At 42.2% G+C, this 27419-nt stretch overlaps 3 protein-coding genes across 5 annotated transcripts; 1 reads left to right on the top strand and 2 right to left on the bottom strand.

The window, feature by feature from the left end:
- Window positions 1-8524: 8524 nt before the first annotated feature.
- Window positions 8525-15350, bottom strand: LOC118789888 (proline-rich transmembrane protein 2-like). 2 transcript variants are annotated; one of them, XM_036546625.1, is made up of 5 exons: window positions 14084-14183; window positions 13634-13968; window positions 13134-13438; window positions 12912-13041; window positions 8525-12763 (listed from the first exon to the last, which is right to left on the bottom strand). In XM_036546625.1, the coding sequence occupies exons 2-5, from the start codon at window positions 13923-13925 to the stop codon at window positions 12747-12749; spliced, it is 744 nt and encodes a 247-aa protein (XP_036402518.1). In that variant the 5' UTR covers window positions 13926-13968; window positions 14084-14183; the 3' UTR covers window positions 8525-12746. The 2 variants fall into 2 exon arrangements, with proteins under 2 accessions (XP_036402518.1, XP_036402510.1); XM_036546617.1 differs by lacking the exon at window positions 14084-14183 and adding an exon at window positions 14888-15350 and having other exon boundaries at window positions 8526-12763.
- A 1026-nt stretch (window positions 15351-16376) lies between these two features.
- LOC118789634 (kinesin-like protein KIF22) lies at window positions 16377-23379 on the bottom strand. The gene is made up of 12 exons (XM_036546120.1): window positions 23189-23379; window positions 21344-21471; window positions 20926-21080; window positions 20593-20802; window positions 19957-20359; window positions 19471-19588; window positions 18948-19068; window positions 18340-18562; window positions 17700-17785; window positions 16776-16994; window positions 16630-16689; window positions 16377-16456 (listed from the first exon to the last, which is right to left on the bottom strand). Exons 1-12 carry the CDS (start codon window positions 23377-23379, stop codon window positions 16427-16429), a joined length of 1944 nt encoding a protein of 647 aa, XP_036402013.1. The 3' UTR covers window positions 16377-16426.
- A 1566-nt stretch (window positions 23380-24945) lies between these two features.
- Window positions 24946-27407, top strand: pagr1 (PAXIP1 associated glutamate-rich protein 1). Of its 2 annotated transcripts, none has more exons than XM_036546554.1 (5): window positions 24946-25236; window positions 25703-25869; window positions 25999-26332; window positions 26684-26772; window positions 27147-27407. In XM_036546554.1, the coding sequence occupies exons 2-5, from the start codon at window positions 25707-25709 to the stop codon at window positions 27395-27397; spliced, it is 837 nt and encodes a 278-aa protein (XP_036402447.1). In that variant the 5' UTR covers window positions 24946-25236; window positions 25703-25706; the 3' UTR covers window positions 27398-27407. The 2 variants fall into 2 exon arrangements, with proteins under 2 accessions (XP_036402447.1, XP_036402438.1); XM_036546545.1 differs by having other exon boundaries at window positions 24948-25236; window positions 25996-26332.
- Window positions 27408-27419: the final 12 nt, after the last annotated feature.

The following is a 27419-nucleotide window of genomic DNA, read 5'->3' as shown; positions in this document are numbered from 1 at the left end:
AATGTGTTTTAGATGTATGTCTTTTTTAACTTGTCCATTTCCAATTCCATTTTTCCAAATGTAAGTACTGGTATGAATATGACCTCACAGCAGATTAAATAGTGAGTGCAAATAACACTTCTTATGCACACCCCTGTAAAGCACCATGAAGCACCAAATGCATAAATAAAATCAAAGGGAAGCCTAATACTTAAGTATCAAATCAAACTCAGTCAAGTCATCATGTAACTGTTTCAGAAGTTGTTTTTCAAGAATACTTAAAGACCGTTGAGAAAGGAAACTGGCTCCTGTCTGGTTGCTTTTTACTGGGGACCTGTGTACATACAGCTGGCACCTAATGACAGTTCAATGCAAAAAATGCACTCAGACTGTAATTGTGGGATATCAGTTAACAAGCAACATGACATTTACCCAAACCAATAATCAGACTATAGCAGTTTGGTCAAGCACAGGTAATGGCAGAGGAGGGCAAGAGCTGGCTGAATTCATTGTGGTAGTGAGTGCTGTTGGGCCAAGGCAGGGAAGCATGAAGCACCTCTTTGTACATTGTCATTAACAACAAGGGTAGGTACCTGCCACAGATTCACTGAGGATAGCAGTAACTGACAGAATGAGGCAGCTCTGTGAGATGAACACATGGCTCCGGTGGACGGCTGAGAGGCACTCAGCTGTTCCTGCCTGAGGGAGATGGGGAGCTCACAGCACAGCAGAGAGCTGGGCCAGGTGATGAGACCTGAAATGTGTGTGTGTATCTATAGAGTATCTCTGGTACTACCCAGAGGCATTAAGAAAAGGTTTCTTTATACAGCCCAAAAACAATTCTATGCATTAAAATTTGGGGCACAGGGCTACTCAGTTGAGGGAAGGGACTGGAAATGATACACTAGACATAGTGAATGCAAATGTGTCAAATTCCAAAGAAATTAAAAGGAATTGCAAAATAGCACATACAACTGCTGATGAATTACAGACATACTTTTAAGAATGGTGAATGTAAAGCAATTGTAGGATAGGTGCCAAACTTTAAACTGTCAGGTTAAGGTGCCAGACAAATCACAGGGTGCCTGAGAATAGTGAGATGAGCAACCCCTGCTGATGTGCCTACCCCTTTCCTGGCAGAAAGGAAAGAATTTGTTCCACCAATGTATGCTTCCAATCATTGTTGACTGTTAACAAGCCTGGGATTGAACCATGGCTGTAGAACTGAACATTCACTCAAGCTGAGCATGTTAACCACTGAGCTACTCCGGAACCCTGTAAAGCAACAGTTTTGTTGCAAGACTGAGTCCCTTATTACTCAGCAGGTACCTGGTCTCACCAAAAGAAGACTCCAGCAAGGAAGTGATTAAATGGGATACAAGCTCCAATCCTGTAATTGTTAACCAGGAAGGTGTTCAGGAGGGCCTCTAAGTTACATAGCAGGGACAGAGGGCCAGGTAATGGAGAACTTTGTGCAGGTGAAATGACTAATGGTGAGACTTTAAGTAACACAGACGATAGACAGTGGAGGCTGCCCAAACTACTCCAGGAAAAGGACTGCACCCAAGTTCACAGTAGAGTGATTCTTAAGCATCCTCTCTACACCTCTGCTCTGGGCTCAAGTGACAGTGATATCACAAGTAGCTCTTGGCTATCTTGGAAGAGGTCAGCACATGCACAGTTAGTGCAGACATTCTGATGGTGTTTATGCGAACTCTGTGTTGACCCTTTTCCTGTCCCTCTCTGTAATTTTTAAAATTAGCCAAGCCAAACTTTAGCTGCCTGTCAATCCTAAACAATGTGATACACACCTGTCTTTGTCTCTATTTGTCTGTGTCACATAAAAAGCAGTGCTCATTCACCAGTGTCCAGAGTCAGTGATAAAATACCTCTCTCCTGTCTTTTTCTCACATTACCTCTAAAAATGAATGTACTCTCAAACAACCTGTGCTCTAAAACCAGCTCAGAAAGGGGTTTGGGTGGGATCACCACCATTCGACAAATTGCATTGTACTTCGTATATGTAATGGAAATCCCATTCATCCAGTAGAGGGCAACAAAGCATTAATCTGATATAAACTATGAGATGTGAGCCAGATCATTCAGGAAGAGCTGCTTCTAAGTAACTGCAGTGATGAAGCTCACTGTAGTCTGAAGTCACAAACATTCTGTGGGGAAAAAACCTGCTGAACACAGTAAATGGGTTTAAATGGCATAATATGCAGGAAAAAAACTGACCTTAAGAAAATTTAGGTAAGATTTAAGCATTCAGATGAAAAAGATTCTGAGAGAAGGGTCAAGCAGGCTTGACAGTTACTTTGAAATGTAGTTGCTGGGATCAGTTTTTGCTGTCCCAAACAGGAAATATGGTTGGTATGTTTTAAAGCTGTACATTTTGACCTCCCCTCACCACCCTCTGCAGAGTCAAGCTGCAGCATCTAAGAACTTCATTTGTGTTATCAATGTCAGATATCATTTATTTAAACAAGCCACATGAGCAGTGACCCATATGTGCCAGCAGCCATAAAACCCTTCAACTCTCTTCTGCCTGATGCCTGAAGCTAAGCAGGGATAGCACTTGGATGGGAGACAATCTTGGGGGGAAAAAAAAACAAGTTGCTATTGGAAGCAGTGTTGATGGGCCAGTAGGTAGGAGTCTTCCCATTGGACCTAACAGGAGACCAGTGCCCCAGTGTAGTGATGGGGACACTGTATTGTAGGAGATGTGGTCTTTTGGATTAGACATTAAAACTGATGTCCTGATTCTCTGTTGTCATTACGGATCCCGTGGCACTTCCAGCAAAGAGAAGCTTTGTGAAGACACATTAGCTGATGTGTTGTAAGCATTCTAGTGCAAAATGGATGCTGTGCATCACACAGGTGGGTGCTATGTATTAGTGGTGGTTCAGGTGAGTCCCCCTTCACTGTAAAGTCCTTTGTGAACCTTGACAGGCTAAAAGGCACTATATGAATGCAATTCATTATTATTATAGATGTAGTCTGGTCAAAAAAACTTTTTCATTTGTCTCTTGCTTATAAATACAGGCTGCTGTAACTGAAATAGTTTGCCGAATGGTAAACTGCAGACAAAGGAACACTAACTCGTTTCAACTAGACAGTCAAATTCAGCTGTTGTTTTAATTGTCCTTTTTTACTACAATATTAGTGCAGCCAAACTCTGGGTTCTTCTCTGTGGGCTAATATTATACTTTAGAAACTATGGCCTTATAATATATCATAATATAATAGGCTGGGAGAAGAAAATTGAGGGATTGTAGATTTTTCTCCTCATCTTCAAATCTCTTCTTTACAATGCATATCAGGATCTCAAGATGGCACTTGCCTATAACATAAATAAATGTATGTTGTGTATTTAGAGCATTTCTTAACTATGAGCCTACATGAGTAGAAAAAAACCTAAATGATCATAGGCGATGTTTGCAGTGTTTTCCCTGACATTGACTATGAATGACCTCAGGCCTACGCACCTGTCTTTCTCAAACAGCCTATTAACATCACATGAACCAAAGTTAAGTTAAATAAAATGCATTAAAAAATAAAACAGGTTAGCAAGTTAGATAAAATGGGTTCATCTCATCACAGTGCTGGCCAACACATTAAATCAGTTAATTCATTAACTCCTTGCTCCCTCTCCCTTCAGGAGACAGCAAACTATAAACACCTGCTAGCTAGCCAGCTAGCTTGTTTGCCTGTCTACAGTAGCTAGATTGAGTTGAAGATGTTACAATTCAACCTCAAAGCTACCAAATCAAAGCAACCAACAAGTGTTATTATTAAATAGATTCGTTATAGTAAAATATATAGAAAAAATTAAATATGCAGCTGGTAAGGGCTTTTGTTCATCTGAGGACAAAGCTAAGATCAAAGCTAGGGGGATCAAAGCTAAGTTGACCAGCGGATCGATGTGTCACTGAAGTGTGTGCATGAGTCAATACACAGGCCAGAGGCCGTGGATGAGAGTCATTTTGGCTACTCAAACCACAGGGTTCATTTATTGATTGACAGTAAGCCTAGGACTATCCAATTAAAATGGTTCCAGCAAGAATCCCACATATGGGATTCACAAGGTAGGCTGTTATGAATGCTGCACTTATTTTCAGATGATAAAAAAATTGTCAAGTTTTAAGGAGGACAGGATTTTATTTTATTGTTGGGTTTTTGCAATGATGAGATATGATATTGTAAAGGTGGGCTCCCTTTGCAAGGCAGTAAGAGGGGAAACACTGGTATATGCCTATTTAAAGAACAGTTGTTTTTTCCACAGGCATATTTTTTGGTTGTCAAGACAGGAAATTGGGCAACACAAAATAGTTGCTAAAACCACTTGATCATGTCCTTTTGTTGCTCAGGGAAGCCTGGCAGCAGTTGATGCTAAACCATTAAAGCCTTGAAACTGTTCAAAAGGTGAAAACTACAGGGATAGGGCAGGTGCTGAGGGACAAGATACTGTCTGAGCCAGGACATTTGGAGTGTAAACTGTACTCATAGAAAGTGGAAGGAATACTTTTATCATAGTGTATAGTCTTCTGTGTATGTGTGTGTATGTTTGTACAGAAACAGAGACAGAGACTCTAAAGGATGTAGTTGGGCAGTTACACAGCCAATCCCCCTTGCATTGTCACTGGCCAGACCCTGCACCAGATGTTCCACCTGTCCAATCTTTACACATAGCCATGTACCAACCATGCAACACCACCAGCACCCCCCCCCCCCCCTAATCAGGCTGTCCCCTCCTGGACTGTACACTCACGATCAGCAGTACAGTTACAGTATGCTGCAGCATAAGCCAGGCCACCCACCCCCACAGCCCCCACCACAACTTGCTGCCACTGCTGAGCTGGCAGAAATCATGCAACTACTCACACCCTCAGACTCAGCTCCAACTGCTGGACTGATACTCCAAAGAAGGGTAAAATATTAAAAGAAGCAGGGATGGGAAATGTATGTAAAAATAACAAAATACGAAAACTAGCTTACAATCTGATAAAAAGGAGGCTTCAGTTTCTTAAAATATATCTTTATTGCTTTGAATTAGATTGATGCTCAACTTTGGGCTGAATAATATAATTTCATTAGAAATGTGGAAATTATTGATATGCAAGTTGTATTGGAGACATTATATTGAGATGTGCCTACTACGCATAGTGCAGTGACATGAGGTGGAGACTCTGGGGGCGATACTGGTGTGGTACAAGAGAAAACTGACCAGACATCACAGTCACTATCCAGTCTCATCCCCATGAGAATTTTGATGATTTTTCCTCATCCTATAAAAAGAGATTAGCCATTTCCGGGCACAAGGAAGTGTGCTGTCCTGCGACAGCTTCAAGGCCAAATCAGGATTAAAACTGACTGTATTCACACATGGGGAAAAAAATGCATTTCGGCCAGACCTTCTTTACATTTCAATAACATCCACAAACAGAAACAACCCAGATATTGTAAGAACAGTAGACACTAAGTGCATCTCTGCCTTAGGCCTGTACACTGTTAATGAAAGGAGCAGAGAAGAGTGTTTATGTAGATTTACAAATCATTCAATGCATTCACTCTTAGGTGGGCAACTCCCCTTTCAGACCATAAGATCATTAAAGTATTTTTTGAAAGAAAAATTGGACAAATGAGACACTCAGATACTCCAGTAAGAACAAAAACAAGCTTAAAGAGGGGATTCAAATAGTGCAGATGTGATAAAAGAAATTTGCTTAACTGAGTTAAATAACACAACATAAGACATTTTCCAGACGGCTGTAATCAAATACCATGACCATGACCTCATCCAATAAACAAGTTGTCTCCATTAAAATGTACCTTTACGCACGTATTTAATATTACAGAGAGAGCTGGTCTACATCTGCCAAGACTATTTTTCTGCAAAAAGCACAAACATCCTAAAGGGCATATGAGATATGAGCAGCTGGATTGGGCCATGGTCATGAGAGATGAACAGCTGCAGAAATGTGGGATGCGGATCCCATCTGAATTTACCCAGTGTACCACAGACCACACTGATGAGAGCAACATTTTGGGCAAGCCGTTTTGTTTATGCTCCTAAACCCCTGCCTTTAAAAATGTTTTGCATCATTTAAGAGTGTAAAAACATTATTCCCAGATAGACTTGCTTTCTCCAATCATACAGTATGTTGATCAATGGAAATTTGAATCAGGATGCCTTTGAATTAGAACTTTAAAAAATATTGTTTTTTCCATACTGCCCAGACAAGATTAATATGACACCTGTAAATGCTGAAGTGCTCTCTTTGGTCACCATCAATTGAAAAAGTAACATACATCATCATAACATAACATCATCTTGCATGCCACATGAAGAATGATCACCAATCCACACATTTTTGGGAAGGTTATTCCCAATAGAGACAACAGGTAAGAGAAGATCATATGAGTTGTATTGCAGAGAGATTTACTGACACAAATAATTAGATTTTGGTTCATGTGTCTAGACGTTATGTAGACATCTGATGACTGATGATCAACACAAATGTCACATTGGAAAAAATTCTTTTTAAATTATATCATCGGCTCACCTTTTGCTGAAGTACGTCTCCATTCCACAGTGTGTCAGAGGGGGTTACAGGAGGCTGAAGTGCTTGTGTATTAATACATGGCATACGAATATTGCAAATCTGGTCAGCTTGTATTACTCAAACACAGATGGCATCTCCATACATAAACAACCAATTAAATACCACTGTGCTATCAACAGTTTCACAAACTGTTTCTTTCTCAGCCATAGCTTCCATAATCCTGTGGTGTATGGTACAGGTTAAGATGGCTGAGGACTGGATGGTGTTTTGAACTGGAATGATGCTGGCACAGCACTGTGCTGCATTGAGCCCTGCTCCCAGACACAGCATCTGTGTACAGCCCCTCCCCCTACTTTTCCTGATTCGAGATTTGTACTACATGTGCCCAGCATCCTACCTTTACCATGGTACACTGCATTATCTCAGATGACCTCTGGCTCTTGTCTCTCAATATAAGACGGTACATTTTGAAAGCTTTGATTAATCAGTGATACACTGTATCACATAAGAATGCAATTTTAATGCTTGATTCTAAATGGTGGCGTTACTCTTATGAAGTCCACCAGGATGCTTGTAAACACAGTGCTCATCCATGCGTTACCCAACAGCCAGGTGAAAATCTTATCTTGCTGGGTTAGTAGGGCTGAAGATCGCAGCACCATTCCATACAGAACGATGTTATTTCTCATTAAATCTTTCTCTTGGCTGCAGCCTTCCCCCTTGAGATTTCCGCGCTCCTCCCTCCCTTTCCACTGCATTATGACAGAGATTTTTCCCTCCCTTGTTTCCCATCTCCAGCTCTCCTGTGAGACAGATTTGAGTCAATGGCCCTTTCTCAGTCTGAGTCTGGAGATGTCCTGAGGTGTCCAGCCTGTCAGTGCGGCTGTGTGCTACATATGCACCCACAACCCCCTCCCCCCTGCCTATTCAGCATCCCTCATCAGCCACCACTCCCCTCCCATTTGTACACACATACTGCACCTCCATCTCCCCCTGCAGCTTCCCTGCTCTCTCCTCTCTCCCTCTCTCTATCTCTGGTTTGGTCGCAGAACATTTCAATAATTCATGTCATTTAAAAATTCAAAATTCAAATGAAATGCTTGGGGTTTTTTTTTCCCCTTTCTTACACGGAGCAGTCAGTGTCTCCGCTTCTGTTTCTAAGCCGCACTCTCCCTGCCAACTGTTTCCTTGGCAACCAATACATCTGAGACAGAAACACACACAGGCAGACTAATAGACAAAGTGCAATCCCACAGACACCCCACAACAAAAGCATGTGCACATTCTCACAAGTATGCAGACACATTATGAAGTATCAATATTTATTACATTGATAATGCCATGACTACTTCCTATGCAGTCTTTATTGACACATATTTATTTATGTTAGTATTTTTATTTATTTCAAACTGTTTTTAACCAAAGCAAATGCATCCAATAAAGCATGCACAGGCAGTCTATTCAAAACAAATACAGTTACAACAATATTATAATGATCATAATACCAAGAGTACAATAAAAGATGAAGATAGGAATGTTCTAAAGAGAGATTCTATCCCTCACAAAGGTTTTTTTCATTCATGAACCACCAAGTAATATGCTAAAGGTAGAAAGTGGCAAACATTTGTGTCTGAATCTTTCAAGAGAATACAAAGAAGCAGCAAATAACTGATTATACAAATCCATACAGAGAGATGGTGACTGACCAAAACACATGCTGTAGATAGGAATGTAAATCGACTTTGCTGGTGGCATTCAAGGACATGGCACAGTAAGAACAAAGTTTGTAATTACAATGTTTCTTACATTTTCAGTAGTCTCATACATATAATTTTATTTAGTAATCAAAGTGTAAACATGCTTTTGAGTTAAAGTTCCATAGTCTAGGCATTCTTGTATTTTAAGTGCAAAACAACAATGAGAGAATATAGACACCCCTAAGTGCAAAGTAGAAAATATATAAAGAAAGAAGACATCATGAAAAGATTTGCTTGGTATGGACAAATATAGGTATGTATCAGAAATGTTTATGTATATGACATTAATGTAGGAGGTTAACAGTCAGGTTTACAATAATTGGTAAATATTAAAGTCATAATAATTAATGCGTATGTACACAAGTATATATACATTTCTGCAATACAACAGAGCAAGCAGATTACAGATTATGATTATATATTTTTAGTTGTGCACTGCCTTGCAAAGATGCCAAAACAGGGGATCATTCACAGGCAGAGAGTGAGCTTTGTGTATTTTTTTCCCCACAGATGCATGCAGTGGTTTCATTCTGAGAAAGAGTGAGGAAGAAACATGCCCCCACCTCACTTATGTGTTAACGGAGAAAAGAATTGGCATCTTACACTTCACATGAACTCTGTTACCCACAAATTGATCCAGTATGATAAAAGTCACTGCACGTCACAGGTGCAAAGCTCATTGTCTTCTGAAGATAGAGGGGCCAGTGAGGCAAAGCAGCCTTGGAAATACTTGGGCCTGCCTTTTAATAGATGCTTAAGCTGCAGATATACATTTGGCACAAAAGCTGTAGCCCTGCCTGCGCCTGCTCATCATCACAAACTGAGCTCAACAATACAGCAAGGGTGGGCAGCAGTGTGGGTCTAAGTTGCATTCTTTGAAGAAAAAAAAAAACTTTGGAAGGACATATTTTAAAGTTGTGGCAGAAAACACGCCCAGCCTGCAAAGATGTGTAGTAAAAAAGATTTTCTCTTTTACAGTGATCACAGTTAAACATTTACACAAATAAACTGAGTATTAACATCTGAAATATCAAAACTCTTGGTAAAGCTGTAGGGTTCTTGTGAGGTCTCACATGCATCTTTGGAAACTGCACTCCTTAAAGGTGAATGCAGGCTGCAAGTGCAGTCTGCTTATTATCACTGGTTTGCTGTCAGTGTGATAAAATGGTGTTTCATTGTGGTGTTACAAAGAAAACAGCTTAGTGTGTCCATGTACTTATGAAATGATATAAACATAGATATTTTGCCATATGAAGAGTTAACTGAGTGTGCAACTACTTTCACCTGTGCTGTTAACAGTGTAAAATAGTGCACCCAAACTCACTACAACCCCTCCTTGCGCAATAAATTATTCCTCCTATTCTGTAAAGAACCAAATACAACATGCATAGGAAATGAGGGAGGTGTTTACATAGATCTCAACAAGCAAAACTAGTCTACATCATAAAAACTGCTCTGCACATATTGGTCAAAAAGGCTTTATTAAACTACAGCTCACATTACACACTGTGCTGTTCATTTGCAAATGATAATGGATCACTATCATTATATCTGATTTTCTTAATCCCTTGAAGCATACCAGCGGCTTGGACAACAATTGATTTCTATGGTGTCCTGTAGTGCTTGTAATAAATCAAACTGGCCACTGTGTAAATGTTTTTGTAAACTGTATTCATTCTGCTTTTCTAACCCCAAGCCTTTGAAATAAGTGCAGTAAAAGTGCACATTCAGGAACCCTTTTAATGTAATATTCTCAATTTGTATAAAATTGTATCATGAAATAAAATTTATTACAGATCCTCCCTGGGGTACACTGTCTGTTAACTCCTTGTTTTTGGAATAGAGACAAGTGTGTGAGATTGTGTGTTTGTGTGTACGTGTGCATACATGTGAGTAATGTTTCCACACTCTGCCTTCCTGTGCACCTCTGAATGTGTACCCACTGATTCCAATTAAACTCTGAAGTAAAAATCTACAGTATTCGAAGTAATATAAAAAAAGCTTCTTGTGCCATCTGCATATCTCTGTAAACACAAGTAAAAAAATAGAAGAGCTTCCACTCCCACAGACATCTGGACTGCACCAAGACACCAAGAAATCTGTGAAACAAGTACTGACATCTCATCATTTCTGGTTGTAGAACAACAAGAGCCCCACCCCGTTAGAAAAAATCTAAACTTGCCCTATGATACCATGGTCTTTTGGGACTGTCAAAATCCTATATTGACATAGATTTAGCTTAGCAGGAAATGGAATGCACTTTTAGCTCCACAAAATATAACATAACATGGAGCATTTTTAAGCATTCATGTGTAATCAAAATCCTCACATAAATGTAAATAGGGTATAGTACATTTTAGAAAATTAAGAATGCAACACAGTTTTATGGCACACTGGGGTTTTAGATATGATTTTAAAAGGATTTAAGCTTTTGAACCCTGTCACTGGGAGATATATTTAGCTTAAATAGCTGACATTTAAAAGCACAGCTGTAATGGTATACAACCCCATTATAATTCAATTTGTGTGTCTTTTTTGTGTGTGCAATGATACAGTGTTATACAGCAATATAAAGAAATCTATATATGAGCAAAAGATAATGATTTGAATGTCAGGATTAGTGCACTGAAATCCCTTTTTTTAAAAAAAGGAAATATAAATTTGGCAGTTCTCACTTTGAAAATTTTTATGTAAATATGTCATCATCATCCTTTGCAGAAAGGTACAGTGTACCTAGACTATAGACAACTACTGGCTGAGAATGAACTTAACCATCAGCAAAAGTGTCTAACACCATCATTGTCTTAGAAACTGACTAATAACTCTACATGTTGTTTAGAAACAACTGTAAATATTATGTAAACAATCCACCAGGTTCATTTATCAGTGGATGGAGTTTCTAAAGTCAAATTACCCACTCTTTGTTTAGTCAAATTATAAAAATGAGGGCCTCTGCCAGGCAAATGAAAACTGTAATCAAATGACAGTATAAAACAGCTGATTAAAATCTTAATGTTTTTACCCTGGTTTGAAACCCATTCACCTGGGTTTCTGTCTGCCTGCCAGAAGACAATGATTGGGGAGGAAATACGTGATGAAAAACGTTAATCAAAAAGAAGAAGACTTCCTCTTCTGTCTCTTTTTGGCATATTTTCTAGTCCTTTGCAAAGATTTCCATCCCCTCCAACATATCCATATATTCTTTTTTTCCCTTATGTTATTCTTCCTCCTTCTCTGTGGTGTTTTGCAGTACGTTTTGAAGGGTGTGTCCCAGTCTTCATATCCTCTGATTTCCCATCCATTGGAAACAAAGGCTTGTAGCTTCTTTTCTCTACACGTCTGCCACCATCCTTTATCTGTCTCTTGCTGAGACAATGTCTGCTACGCGTGGTGTGAGTGTGTGTGTAGGTGTCTGTCTGCATGTAAGTAATGTATGCAGACAGGCACGTGTGTTTGTTTGTTTTTGATTTTTTGCAGTCTTCACCTGTGAGTGTGTTTGTGTGTGAACATGAGGTGTATTGTCTGTCTCTCTTTCCATTTCAATGTGTCATTCCCTCCATGATGGAATCAGTTCAATTTCTATTATGTATAGATTCAAATTAAAATATGAAATACAAAACCAATCCAATTACATTTTGTTCCTCCTCTTTTTCAGTATCTCATCAATCTTAATGATCAATGCCAACATATCCTCACAATGGTCTAATCAAAATTCAGTGTAATCACAAGTTCAAGTATGATTTATTTCTAATACAAAGTTACTTCAAAGTTTTTAAAAGTTGCATTAGCCTATGATCTTGTTACTTCTATTGATGATTGATTAGGCATGTTAATTTTTCCTTTCCAGTGGTGTTTCCGTATTGATCCTAAACTAAACACACCAATTCCATGCCTGCAGTGGCTCACAATCATTTTGGCACAAGGATGATAGTTGACGGTGTCTCTTCCACAGTGGTGAGCTGATATGGTGACGACAGATGGTCTTTGCGGATAATTTGCCAAATCTGGCCAAATTCAGCCTTAAAGGTACATTTCCATTGCATTTCTTACATACGTCAGGACTTAGTCAGTCTTAGTGATCCTATTTTTCATCATGCCACCATCTTTTTGACACCTGGGGTCCTATTCAATGTCTCCAGCCTTGGAGTAATTACATTTGACTGATGTAGCAGAGGCTCTTCTTTTCTAAATCATGTTAATCCCCACAGATGCCCTGGTCCACCTTGGTGTAAACTGCATGTTGTCATTAGCAGACAGAGTACGGTTAATAAGAGTGGTACTAGTTGCTTGATTCTTCGGATTTGATGATCCAGAGGATGAAACCACAACTAAAAACGTAACACTGTGAAAAGGGTGAATGTTTGACTTCTGAGAGATGCAGAAGGGTAGGAATATTGTGATCGGAGTGGTTTCTGTAAATCCTGCTCTGTGCCGAGGGAGGCGCTCAGGATTTTACTATGACTAGAACAGAGGGGAAAATGGGTGTCACTCTGATCATTCTTTTTAATTCTACAGATCACATAGAAACAGCAAAAAGTAAAAGAAGAAGGTTCGATACAAACACAACCACAGACCAATCCAGCCATAGATAACATGAAGGGAAACTTACTCCCCCAGTTGATGATGCAGGCGGCAATGATGAGGACGCCCCCCACCAGTGAGACCACAGACAGCAGCTTGGCCACCCGGCCCAGACGTCGAGCCCCGTCCACATTGCCCTGCTGCAGACTGTTCCTGGACTGGAGAGAGGATGTGACGTTACAGCCTACGCCCAGCACAACATACCGTGCCTCACTGCACTAGCAGACAGTCAGGGAGCCCATGCACTTACCATCACAGAATAAGCAAATCCCACTATGTTGATGGGCCACACAGGGCAGAAGCAGGCCAAAATGGCCAAGATCAGGTAATCCCTGGGCTTGGACCTATCACCAGGACTGCTGGTAGCAATGCTGGGATGACGAGACAGGGACGGGCGTGGTGACGCTGTCACGTGACCAAGTGAGCCTGACCGACTGCCCACTCTGGCCCTGCCATTGTGAGGGTGGGAATGGGATTTGGCATGTTGGTGGCGAGGAGGGGAGGAGAGGGAGGATGGGGAAGTGCTGTCAGCTTGGGCTGGGCAAACCCCATTGCCTGAAAATGAGACAAACAAGGGAATCGGTTACTTGTCTAGTTTCCAAAAAAAGTGCAGCAGTTCCTCAAATGTTATAATATTCAGGCTGACTGAACAGATCTTAAAGCACAAAAAGTCTAAAAACAGAATATTTGAAACTCTGGCCTGCATATTGGCAACAAAAGACAAACTACACTCAGTTAACATGCACTTACTTGTCTCCATCTTCTTCTCATTGACCACAACCACTCCGTCTTTAGGTGTGACCTCCTCATGAGGGGTGGAGTCAGGGGCTGGGGAAGCAGGGCTTGGACAGGGGGCAGACTCTGCTGGAGGATTAATCAGCTGCTCTTCTGTCATTGGCTGAGAGGTGACAGGTGGAGAGCTAGATGATTCCTCTTGCTGTATGCTGATCTCCTGAGCTGGCTGCCTTTGTCCCTCATCCAGTCCAGTAGTGACAGTACTGGGGTCCAGGGTGGGCTGTGTGCTGTCGCTGTTCAAAGCCATGATGGAAGCAAATGCTCTGTTGCTGCTACAGGTGCCGTTATGTCTGTGGTTGAACAGGGAGGAATACTTTAACACAGAGAAACAAACAACAAGCAATAAGACTGCCTTCACCATCCAATTTAATTTGTAGACATTATTTCATCGATATTCTTACTTACATTTTTGCGCTTACATGATGCAGCTGAGCCTGTTGTGTGGCATGCAACAGCTGTTTCACCAGAGACTGAAACCCACAACATCCCAGTCACAAGCCTGATGTTCTAACTAATATTCTTCATGGTAATCCTATTCTTCTTGAGATAGCAGGACATTGACTTTGACTGTATAAGATGAGGGTGTGTGCTGTTATACTTATGTCCAAGTGTGGGTATAAAGAAGTGACTGACTACAGCACAAAAGTCCAGAGCAGAAGAACATCTCTCTGTACTAAAGGAGCATACACTGATACTACTGCACTGAATAGTAAGAAATATGGCACACGGAGAGAAAGAAACGGCAAGTGAGAGAGAACACATAAGGTAAAAGAGACAAAGCCACAGGGAAGAAGAGCGACATATGGAGGGAGATACAGAAAGTGGAATCATGAGCGTGTGCTCATGTGGGGGGTCTTTCCACCCATGAAAATAAAATTAACCATCTGTAATCAAATGATAAATACTGTATTGTGTGTGTGGTCAAGATGAAGAATAAATTACAAGAACACTTCAATTTAGGAGACCTGGAGTGAAACAAGCAGACATATACGTGCTCAAGTGCATGCAGACATTAAACTGTCCATAGTTGTACACACACACACACACACACACACACACACGGTTAATGCACACTTGAACAGCATGTGCACACACATTAAAACACTAGGTGGTCAGTGACACACCCACATTTGACATGCAGGTTTGACTCACAGGGAACTTGACATAAAAAAAATAAATATCAATAGATTAACAATGAAAATAACCCACCTTACTCTATCGAATGTAGTTCCGAAAACATCTGAAGCGTCATATGCCAAATATTCTTAAGTGTAAGCATCTCATAAAACGCTAGTAGATTTTTGAAGGGAGCGATTTGTTTAAATAGAATAGTATAGATAATATACTTCGAGCCAAACCTACATGTGCCGCCCTCTTTGTTCAAAGCCGTTGTGAAACACGATCCGCTCTAGATTAATACGCGATGCGAGCATGAGATAGCGCTTCCCATCTCCCTCACTCACTGCCCTGCTGCGGGAAAGGCGTGAGTCGAAAGGGAGGGGGAGTCAAGAGAAGAAAAACGAGAGGTGGAATACGAAAGAATAAAAGATGGAATAAACTAGATTAACTTGAAGCAGGGACGGGGGTAGGCGAGGTAGCGGAAGCAATGCGGTGAGCGCTGCTTTTTCACTCCAGGTTTTTTGTTGTGCCGATACAGCAGAAACATGCTTCTTCACCTCATTACACTACGCTGCTACACATTTTTCTGCCAACGGTATGGCCGCGGCTCATAGATGCTACTCCCTCCTAATTACATGCCTGTGCTGCCTTTCACAACCACATTAAAACTTTTTGTTAAACTATATCTTTACATTCTCTACATGTCTTTTGTAAAAGGCAGACGCCTTTATCCAAACCGACTTACAAGTGAGGTAGAATACAACACAAGCAAAAAACCGTAAGGAGTCAACAGTATTAGAAGCGCTGCATGACCAGGTTTCAATGGTTGGCCAGATAAGGTACAAGATAGCTGCTAGAGATAACGAGTGCGTTTAACTATTGGATCACATTTTTGAATAGTAAACTAAAAAAATGTAAATTATTACATTTTTCGTGTTTTCAAGAGATCAGGCGCCCAATTTGTAACTTGGGCATTAAACGTTCAACATGCGTTGGTTCGCCACACAGGTAAACAAGCTGGTGAACTAAACCCTGTGTGTTGCCATTTAACTGCTTGTTAAAATACCACCAACCACATTAATATTAAACACCGTTATGGCACTGCTTAATGCTGGTGACCTGTACAAGCAAATGGTCCCACACCCAGAGGGATTCTTGTAGTACAGTGACATTTAAAACCGGGACAGTTTTACAACCATATTCTGACGCCACCAGGTGGACCATTCTGTCACTACACACAAGTGCGGGTGGGATTATCAGATGTTTATGTTGGCAGGGGCTTGGCACAGCTCCACACTTAGTGGAAAACTAATGGTAGGCTGCCCAGACACACAAAACCACTACTGTTTATACAAGCAATACAGTAGACATGTAGTTTTCCCCAAATGGTTGAATCAAAGACTGGGTTTGTAAAACATTTATTTAAAAATGTTAAAAGCAAAATAAAAAAATATGAAAATATTCTGGTAAAACACTGTGGACACATAAGATAGCAGTCATACAATGAACCCATTGACACTGAAAACAATTGCTACAGGGCTCAGCACCACTAGCGTCCATGGGTGCAACCCAAATTGTCCAGGCATGGAGACCCACACACATCCACATGCATGTGCACCCACATGAAGTTCATTTCCCAATTGCACTGAGAATGTTGGCCTGTGAATGAAAAAACAGATAATGTCTCAATTTTGAACAGTTGATAAACTATTTTACAAAAATGTGTTTTGAACAGCAACGACTACAATGATTTCAGACTCAATCCCTAGCTACACTATTATACATGCCACATATAAAAATTAAGCAATCCAAACCATTACCCCAAGTCTTACCTTCATGAAGGACGAGAAGCGTTTGGCTGTGATTCCTTCAACCTTCTGCAAGTCCTCCACCTGGGAGAGAGGACGTTATTGATATATGAGCTAAAGCAGTGTCAGCGAACAGCTTTACCCAGACTGAATGTGCAATAGTGCAGTACCTGTGTGAACTGGCCATGAACTTCTCTCCAGCCCAGAATAAGCTTGGCCTTCTTGTCTCCAATGAGCTGCAGTGCCTTAAGGTCCTTAAGGCTGCCAGAGTTAAGGACTTGCAGGATTTTCTGGCGGGATTGTTCCAGCACTGACCCGTCCAGACGGGACTCCCAGTCACTGTCTGAGAGGCAAGGCTTCACACCCATGTTCTCTTTGCCCTCCAGAATCTGCAAGAGGGCAAGAGCCACGTTAGTGACAACAGCGCACTGCTGCAGTAGGCAAGGGCCAGGTTAGGGGCCACTGTTGGACAGTGCACTGCAACAGTGGTCAGTCAGTGTAGAGCAGATATCCACAACATTCTTGACCTTTCACCTTTCCTGCCTTGCATGCAATGTGAAAAATCATTCCGTTGTGCTGAATGCAGTTGCTAGGTAATTGGGTGATACAAAAGTTTTTGTGACAAATATCACCACAAAACTACATGAAGAAACACACTTAGAAGGGAATAGTCCTTGACATGTAAACTTGAGAAGATGGAACAGTCTTTCTTCATAATTCCCTTATCAGACTGGAAGAATGGTATTGGGGAGAAAAAGTACACACACACACACACACACACACACACACACACACACACACACACACACACACACACACACACACACACACACACACACACACACAGGGACATCTGTAGCTTCCCAGTTATTTCCATCTTGCTTATTATAATCTGTGACATACAAGTACATCTACAGTGACTAAAAAGAATATTTCCTATTAAAACATAATTAAATGTCTCAGCGCAGTTGGACCTAGCCACTATGGCAGTCACGACACAATGCGTGCACACCCATACCCACAATACACAAGAGACACATCTACAAGTAGACACCACAAGTCGACACATTTAAATGCAAGACATAAAGCCTAACCTCACTGTGCTGCCGCTTGCTCTTGCTGGAAGAGGGTGAAGATTTACACATCACTGCACACTGCTGAAGAGGCTGAACCTGGGACACTGACAGAGAGACAGGGTGTTACAAGCCTATATTCACTAATGCAGGAAACAGCATTTCAAAGTCAGCATCAGAAGCTTCACAAGAAGTGAAATAAAATGTTCAGAATCATTTTTTCGTGGTTTAAGTTAACTTTGTGACTGAGGTAATCACATCACTGAGGGGTGGGTATTGCTGTTGAAAAATGGGATGACTACACCCCCACAACACAGTAGAAAGCCAGCCAAGATCATATTTTGTAAATGCTCTGCCCCATGCATCTGGGCATGCAGCCAATGATAAAGGTCAGTATATGCAATTAATGACTCAAAGTACAAAAATGCCATTATGCCTTATTTTTCAACTGATGAATACCATAAAAATAAATGTAAATCAGCAAAAATTCAGCATGACATCCTGAGTAGGACATGAGTATTGGGTAAATTAGTGGAAGAATTAAGAACAGTGGAATTGTAGCTGTCAAGTAGTTGCTAGGGAAGTTACATCACTTTACCACCCTATAAACTTGTGAGGTGCTGATGCATTCTTGCAGAAGAACTGCTGAAGAATGGCTTACCCTGTAGAGGGGTCACCACTGCCTGTTGTTTTTTGGGCTTGGCTGCAGAGGACTGCTTCCTGTGCAGTGGAAGCAGATTTGTTCTGAACAGATCTGTGTCCTTCAGCCTCTCTGCCCCTTTGCCACTCTGAGTTACCACGCCTTCATCTTTCCCTTGTCCCAAGCTTAACATCTTGAAGGCAAGTGCTTTTTTCTCTAGCTCTTTCTGTTTTGCCTTCAGTTGCTGAAAGAGAGAACCATGGTTTAGACAATGGCATGTTACCAGTGACACAGGAAGGACACCCACAAAATTACTGGAGACACCAAAAAACAAAAAAACTACATTAAAAGCATGTAGGATAGAGTAATTGCCTTCATTACAAATAGAAAGAGTAAAAGGTATTTTCTGTTCTCCAAATTTAAATCTGTATTAAAGTATACAACTCTGTATACATTACCCCTAATAACTGCAAAAAACATAATTGAACAACATATATATTATGGAAAACCACTTTTTTTTCCCTTTTGGGAGGGGGGGGGGGTAATAAATCTGACTATGGAAAGACCATGTGTTCACAGTTTTCATCCCTTAGCCCATATACTGTACATTGCAAGTGTCAGCAGTGTACCTGAATCTCTTTGCGAGACTCGGCAACAGTCTTCAGTAGGTTCAATCTCTCCTTCTCCGGGGACCCCATCATCAGCTTCTCTAGGGCAAGCAGTCTGTCCAGCACAGAGGAATCTGTGGGGCTGGGGGGGAAACAGAGACGGAACAAGTAATTAGTGTAGTGCACATACTCTGACTGGACAAGCTTCTCAGCTCTGACATACAGCAGAAACACAGCAAGAGAAAGCAGAGCATATTGTGCCTCCACCAGCATCTCAGCTGGCACATTCAAAGCCAGTGTCAAGCTGTGGGGAGAACCTGCTTCCTGTTAGCACCAGCTACCAAATCCTCACCTACTACACTGAGGCCAGGACCTGTTAAGATGCTTGCAGAGACGGAAGATAGACCACGCTCCTGTTCAGAAGCGCTGCAGTTATACACATGCCAGAGGAATGAGCAAGAGTACTGAGAGAAACAGAACACTACACACAGGGCGGAAGAGTCTGAGCGCTACAGTGGTGAGAGACAGAGTGACACTACTGAACCTATTCTGATGTGCTGGGCCAGGGGCTGCCTCCTGCTCCTCTCTGCGGCCATCCTTCAGCTTCTTCTTCTGGGGCTCAGCAGCTGCTCCACACCCTTGCTCCTGCCTGGGTCTCTTTCCTGATTTTAAAAGATATTGTAGTGCAATCAGAAACCACAATCATACAGCCCAGTGTGTGACACAACTGAGTGTAGCACTGCTGAAAGGACAGTGGTGTGGGCCATTCATTTAATTCTTTGAGTGGTCTAAGAGGTTCAAACCTGGATCAGTGATGTATAGCGCTGCACACCACTCAAACAGTACCAATAATCCTTACTAATATTCCACACTACTATTATTACTAAGTGCCACTTAAAAGGCAACACGCTGTGCCACAATGCAATAGGGATTGGCACCACAGTGCAGGAAACTTCCCACATAATATAAACCAGAGCAATGCAGAACCCTAAAGCAGCACACCTCATAACAGCACCAAGGGGCTACGTGCCTGTTTTGTGCACTTCCGCAGTGCTGGATACTGTCTCCCTCACAAAAGGCCGGTTTACGATGAGCTTGGACTTGGCAGCAAAGTTGAGGGCGGTGAAGGTGTCAAAGTAGTACTTGTACTCGGGTGCAATGTTGGTGATCATGACGGAGTGGGCGGAGCCTCCTAGGGAGTCCTGCAGCAGGCGGGTAAGCTTGCTGTCCCTATAGGGCACGCGGCCACCACCCGTGTTGAGAGAGTCCACCACCTTGCTGAGAGTGAAGAGGGACAGGTTGATGGCGCCGCTCTCCTTCAACCGCAGGCCCTGGTTGCCAGTGCGACGGTTATCCTCGGAGCCGGCCAAGTCCACTAAGTACAGCTTCCCAGTCTGCTGCCGGTGAGGGGCGATGCGCTGAGACTTGACCACCTGGAACAACAGAGTGGGTTACCATTTTACCGAGAGCACCACCTGCACTTGTCAATAATCTTTTTTGGGGCTTGATTTAGCTCTGGAGCTCACCACTCATTTCAACAATCATGGCTCATAGTGCCAAATTGCTACATGTAATACAAAACATTAAGGCATAGATTTCTGCCCGTTATCCTTTGCTACTAAAAGAGAAAACACTGAACAGTGTCTGAGTAATAATGATGTAAAACCTTGATCAGAAGGATGGCGTGGCTGCGACTGGAACGGTGGTTGAGCTTAGTGGAGGCAGTAGTGCGATTGAGGCTGGCAGGGATGAAGTGAGTTTGAAAGTCAGATAGAGAAGAGAGTGGCATGTGGGTCAAGCCCGGGATCAAGATGTTCCGGTCCTTGTCCTCACGGATGGGCAGGTCCTGGGTGTTCGGCGATAGCAGGTCTAGCACCTGGGAGGAAGAGAAAGAACGGTGCCCTCTATTATTATTATGGGCAAAGTTGTGGACATCTTACAGCACGCTTGTGTGTTCCATCCCACCAATTCAACGGGACAACCTCTGGGATCAGTGTACCTTCTCGTTATAGATCTCGAGGTAGGACATGCCGATGGTGTAGTCCCAGTCGTCTGCGTCTTTCTCCTGTGCTCTCACCAGGTGAAACACCTCCTTCACCGCCCGCGGGATAACCCCTGGCTGTTCCTGACTGCCAAGCATGGTGTGGGTCTTCCCTGGGGTGAGAGGGTGGAGGAAGGGTGAGCACAGTGTACACCGACTAACACTGACAGTCCAAGACAGGGTCCTGCTGCAGTACTGTACCCGTGTATAGACTGGACACTACAACAGGTCTATATAGTGACACATAAGCAGGTCTGTGGAATGCACTGGAATATGCATAACCAACAGCACAGAATAAAGCAGTTTGTGGAACAAAGTGGGATGAACAGGGTGCAGAAAGACAAACATCAGGAGGGTCAGAGATGTGCAGATGTACCAGCTCCAGTGGGTCCATAGGCGAAGACGCTGGCATTCTGTCCGTTCAGCAGGTGAGGCAGGATGGGCTTCACTGAGGTCATAAAGACCTCCTGCTGTGTTGTTTGCTCCCCATAGAATGCATCAAATCTAAAACAACACGGGTGCCTCTACTTGTTAAATATCCAGCTATTCACAATGCACTCAAAATGTTGTCCAAGTCCCCGCTCCTTTAAATTTCCTTTTTCATTTCTAATTTGATTGCACCCAAACAGAATCAGCATTTCAACTGGCAAGTGGCATCTAGGGGTGGGCGATATATCGAATATACTTGATGTATCGCGGCTTGTTCTACGTGGGATGTAGTAATTGACTATTGCGAACATCAAGTACAAATTGTCACGTAATTTTTTTTAAGCCACCGGCATGAGACTCGCTTTGGTGTTTCACTTCTCTCGCTCTCTCCCTCTCACAGACACAAAAAAAAAAAAAATTCACAAACATACGACACACACACTCAGCCGCCCATCCAGACCACTCTCCTGGGCCAGTGTGTGTGACGTATATAGGTGAGACGTGTGTTTTTGTATCTGGAGGGAACAGGGAAAGAGCCTGGAGAGAGCGAAAGAAGTGAAGCGCCAAAGCGAGTTTATACGTGTTGAGTTCGGAAAAAAGAAACAGCACTGGATCCATCGTCTGGCAGTGGTTTGGGTATCGCAAGGAAGATGTTGAACAATGGTTATGTGCAAAATATGCAGCAAAACATTGCCACAAAAGGTAGCAGCACCACAAATTTGTTTCAGCAGGTGAAATGCCACCCACTACAAAACAAAGAACTTTTTACATGAAAGTTTAAAATTGTTCCAATAGAAACCACTAATGAATATAAACAAGCATGTTGTAATGCAGACATATGTTGCATGGACTACTAGAATCATCATACAGGTGTGATTGTATGCATCAAATGGTTAAATTGAGCATTTATGAAGTGCTTTAGAGGAGACTTCAAAATATCGAGATATATATTGTGTATCGCGATATAGCCTAAAATATATTATATTATTTATAGGACATATCGCCCAGCCCTAGTGGCATCTCTTACTGCACGTACAGGCCATCAAAGCAGGCCATTCAGAATTGCAATGATACTATTCACATACATGAAAATACTACTTCCCTTCACAAACACAGACACACATGCACATGTGCGTGTGCGCACACGCGTGCGGGCGTACACACACGAAGTTATTCCATGTCAACCCTGATGGCTGGCATTACTGGTTCTTAGCCTTTATGATAATGGCATCAATTGCTTGATTAATAAATTGTGTTTAATGATGAGCTCCTGACTGATACCCCAACTTAACACTATATATTACCCACATAATTATGCGATTGTTCAAAGAATGCACCTCCTATACACACTACAGTTCATGGCTATGCACTAAGGGTTTCATTTTTAAATGATATTAATGATGCATGCACGCATGCATTAAGCAAAACAAGACATAGGCATGACATGAGCGAAATTCCTGTGAAACTGGGCCATCTTGAAGATGATATGATGCTAGGAAAACAGACATTTCTTTCAAAATATTTTGTGTCAGCACAGCAGAGAATTCTACCCTGTACAAGTCAGCAAGCTACACAAATGCACACTGTTTTAGCAGTATTAAGAAAAACTGAATGCCAAACAGACAAACTGCATCATTGAGTGTGCAAGCTGGTACAGATGGTTGATGGTACATGGTACAGATCTCCAATATCAACAGTACTGCAAACAGCCACATCTCAGGGTTTGGAGGGAAGAGAAACAGGTGCCAACGCTAGTCACTGACTACAGACAGCAGACAAAAAAGGGACTAACTGGTACTGCAGGGTCTCTGTGGAATTCCTCCAGTTGATTATCTCCAGACTCTGTGATCCCAGACCCCTTACACAAGGGCCCTCCCCCTTATCATCCTGCTTCTCCATATAGGGCCGCAGTCGAACCGCAACTCGGACCCTGGATGTCCGCTTTGAGCCTCCAGCATCACACACAGGCACACGGTGTGCCATGGCTGAAAGACAGAGAGAAAGGGACAAGTCAGACAGAGGACGCACTGGAGACTCTCCCCTACAGCAGTGTTTCTCAGTCCTCCTCCTGGAGGCCCACTGTCCAGCATATCTTCTGTCTATAATCCTTGCTGAGTGATTAAATCAGGTGTGCTCAGCTAATCAAAAGTGCCACTGACAAGTTCAGTCAGGTAGGTTGAGCAAGGATAGATAGAAGATAAGTAGGACATTGGGCCTCCAGGTATAAGATTGAGAAACACTGCCCTACAGTACAGGGATTGTGACCAAGAGAGGTGAAACCCATTCTCTATTCACTCACTATAATAGTCACAAACAGTAGTGACACGCCATCAGAATATTGCAGTTTCTCATCCAAGAGGACATAACGGATATGGTAAGTACCATTCACAGGAGATTATAATCAAGATCTTCATTTTACCAAAAGCTGAGGGTTGTTGTTTTTGAATACATGCCATTATTATCAGGGTCTACTGAGTTTTACAGACGCTGGGAAGCATTTTCCTCACCTCTCAGATTGCACAAAATTTGCAACCATACCATACATTTTCACCGTCTTCGCTAGGAAATGAAATGATAATCAGCTTTGAAATGCAAATTCAATGCTCGCATACGCTTACCGGAAATCCCTATTTGACCGGACAGTCCTGGTTTTGAGTTGAGCCCTCTGGTGTGCTAACAAATATTTGAAATATGTGGGAAAAGTCCCGGTTTTCATCACGTCCAAAACAGCTCGGTTTTCACAGCAGTTAAGTCATCCATTAACCATTTTATGTTTTCCAGGCTTAAACAGGGTGTCTGAAATAGCTTACTATTAAACCAATAAACCTTCATTATCACATCTATAATAACATATGCATCTGAGGTGATAACGCTATGGAACCATTTTCAATAAAAAAAGTCATTCACTCAGACAGCTTTGTGTTAATCTATAACTGACGTTATCTTACCATGTAACCAACTAGCTAATTATGCAGCTAGCCAGCACTAGCTAACGTTAGTTTGCCAAGTGGGAGCCAAGGTAACCAACTAAAACCGTCGAGAAATAAGGCCAATTGGTTAGTTAGCTCACTAGAAAACCGATGTTTGATAAAGGGGTCTTTCATAAAATATGTAACGCTACTAAATGAGCACACGTTTTGAAGCTACATAGCCTAAACTAACTAACAAAAACGACAACCAATGGCATCAGAAATCGCCAAACTAGCCAGACCCAGCTAAACTAGCCAACACAATGGAAGGCAACTAAAATAGCTGGAGTAGATATACACACGGCAAAGTAGCTACGGATCTGAGGAAGATGCTTACCTTATTTTTATTCAAGATTTTATTTTTTCCGATGTTTTTATCTGTTGATTTGGATTGCAAAACGGGTCACCCTGGAGATCAATTTACGCGTACCTCAGCGCGAGGGCCTCCAGTGAAATATTTTTCAAAATTGGAGCGTCAGGCGCCGTCGGCCAAACTAACCAATCGGCGCACACAGTTCTGTACGTCATGACGTACACTTCCGGGAGCATTTAAAGCCAATTTCCATTTTTGAATGAACCAAAATAAGAAAGTACTCTTAATATCCATCAGAACACGTGTACTTGTTCAAATTATATGGTTACAACAGCTAAGTACTTATTGTAAAGTTACCAAGAACGATGACATCCGGCAAACCACGGCCATCTTCACGTATGCAAAATGGCGCCATGTTTACGTTCATACGCACCGAGACTGTCTAAGCTAGCTAAGTATTTGTGATGATGTGCCTGAATGTTGTTAAAAACCACGATTAAATTTTACTCAATCAAGGAAAGGAATACGATTTCTTCTTGGCGGTTAAAACGGGTTTAGGTAAAAACATAAAACGAATAATGGGGTGTTGCCTGGATAACGTTATCTTGTAGCTACACGTCTAACAATGACTAGCGTTAACTAGGCTAGCTAACTACTAGGATAACTTGCAGACTGGTTGTCTGTAATATTCCAGTATCACACATACATTTAGCTATTCATAATGTCGTTGCTAAGTGCTTAGGGCTATTGTTAGTAACTACATTCCTAACACATTTGAAAAGGGTGCGTGGTGTGCTTGGTCTAAGGTTAAGTGAGTTGTAACTAGTTAAATATCTGAGTAGATCTGATCCTTAACAGTGTCTCGTGTCATTTCAGTTTATTGCTAACACTGTAGCACATGGTTTCACTTAATCGACATTTATCCGAATTCCTTTCATCTCCGCTCATAGATGTTCTCCCCAGTCAACGGTTAACAGCACATTAATGTCACTCTTTGTTTCTTTCGTGTTTGCCACACGTTAAGGCTGATGCAGTCTGCAGAAGCAACAGACTCTTCTCTGAGACATGGGATGGAGTCTCTGGGTGTAAGGCAGGAAGACAAAGTTGAGGGGGTTAGACAAGATGAAGAAGAAAACAGAAAAGATGGGATCGACGAGACAACAGAAGCAAACGAGAGAGCTGAGGAGAAAGGTAGCTAGAGTTTTGCATCGGGTAATATATAGAATCTGGCTACATTCAAACGGTTTTCTCCTCCTGCTGTCAGTTGTTATGATGTAGCGGTTTTGCTATTAGTAAGCCTCTACGTTTTCTTTCCAGTAGATGGTGACAATGATGAAGATGCTATGGAAGAGGAAGAGCATGGAGAAGATAGAAAAGAGGAAGGTCGGACAGAGATAGATGGAAATGAGGAACAGGAAGGGGAGGAATGGGATATCCCTTGCAGCGACGAAGAAATAGAAAACCCCCAAAACTGGACACCGCCACCTGCTGAAATCAAGCGTCTCTATGAAATTTTGGCAAAAGGAGAGGGACTGGAGCTAAATTGGATTCCCCTTCCCCGTCGACCCCCCACCCCACAGCACACCCCCTCCCCTGAGAGAGATGATGACTCTGAAGAAGAGAGGGAGAGAGAAAGGGAGGAAAGAGCGCGCAAGTGAGTGTTGCAGTGTGTTTTATTTCTTCCCACCAAGGCACAACATGCATAAATTTGCATAGTATAGTATGTAATCCTGTTTGTTTTATTAACTCATGGCTGGGACGCCTCACGCTAAGGCTCAAGGTATCTTAATCGAAAATACATGACAAGAGTGCATGTGAATAAGAATCAAGACAATCATGACAATGTCGAGCTGGTATGTACAGTCTATTGATGAACTGAATATAAGGAGGAGCTGAACTCTGGGTTAGAGCATCTGCTAAATGACAAAATGCAAACATGACATGAATGCACATCTTGTCATAGTGCATTCCTCACACTGTTCTGATGATTTCTCTCTCTTCTCAGAGCCCCCACCCCCACGGAGTTTGATTTTGATGATGACCAAACAACCGTTACACCCAAAAACACCTACATCAATCGCCGCAGGACACCAGGTACTGAATTTACTGTATATGTCTGATCATGTTTGCCTCTGTGTACAGCAAGAATTTTTTTCTGCCTCCAAAAATTATCAGCATCACTTTGTGCCTGGACATTTGGTCTGCACAGTTGAATTTTCCCTGCACATAGATGCCATTGAGGCTGACAGGGTCTGTGTATCTGTGCTTGTAAATGTAAATGAATACCCCATTTTTGTCTGACACAACCAGCACTAAACTAACCACATTTGCAGTTCACTTCATGAAGTCACATTAAATAGCTTATTTATGGTGGAGATGTTACTGTCCCTGAAGTTCCTGCACAGCAGTATGTGTAGATAATGGCTTTCAATGTGGTGGCCTCTCCTCTTCCCCTTTCTCTGCCTCAGGGTCCTCGGCTCGGTCCACAGTGCGACGAGAGGCCAGATTGGACAAAGTGTTGTCTGACATGAAGCGTCACCGCAAGATCGAGGAGCACATCCTCAGGACAGGCCGTGACCTCTTCAAAAGTGAGAACGGGAAGGCGGCAGGAGGAGGGGGGCAGGCTCTCTCTCCCAATTCTCAGAGAGAAAGAGAAAAGGAGAGGGAGAGAGACAGTGACCCTAGTACCATCTTTTCACCCAGACAGAGGCGGTACTGAGGCACCCAGGGAGTCCTACTTT

This window comes from Megalops cyprinoides, chromosome 1, assembly GCF_013368585.1.
Source record: "Megalops cyprinoides isolate fMegCyp1 chromosome 1, fMegCyp1.pri, whole genome shotgun sequence".
Lineage (NCBI taxonomy): Eukaryota > Metazoa > Chordata > Actinopteri > Elopiformes > Megalopidae > Megalops > Megalops cyprinoides.
This window is presented reverse-complemented; position numbering and strand designations above follow the sequence as displayed.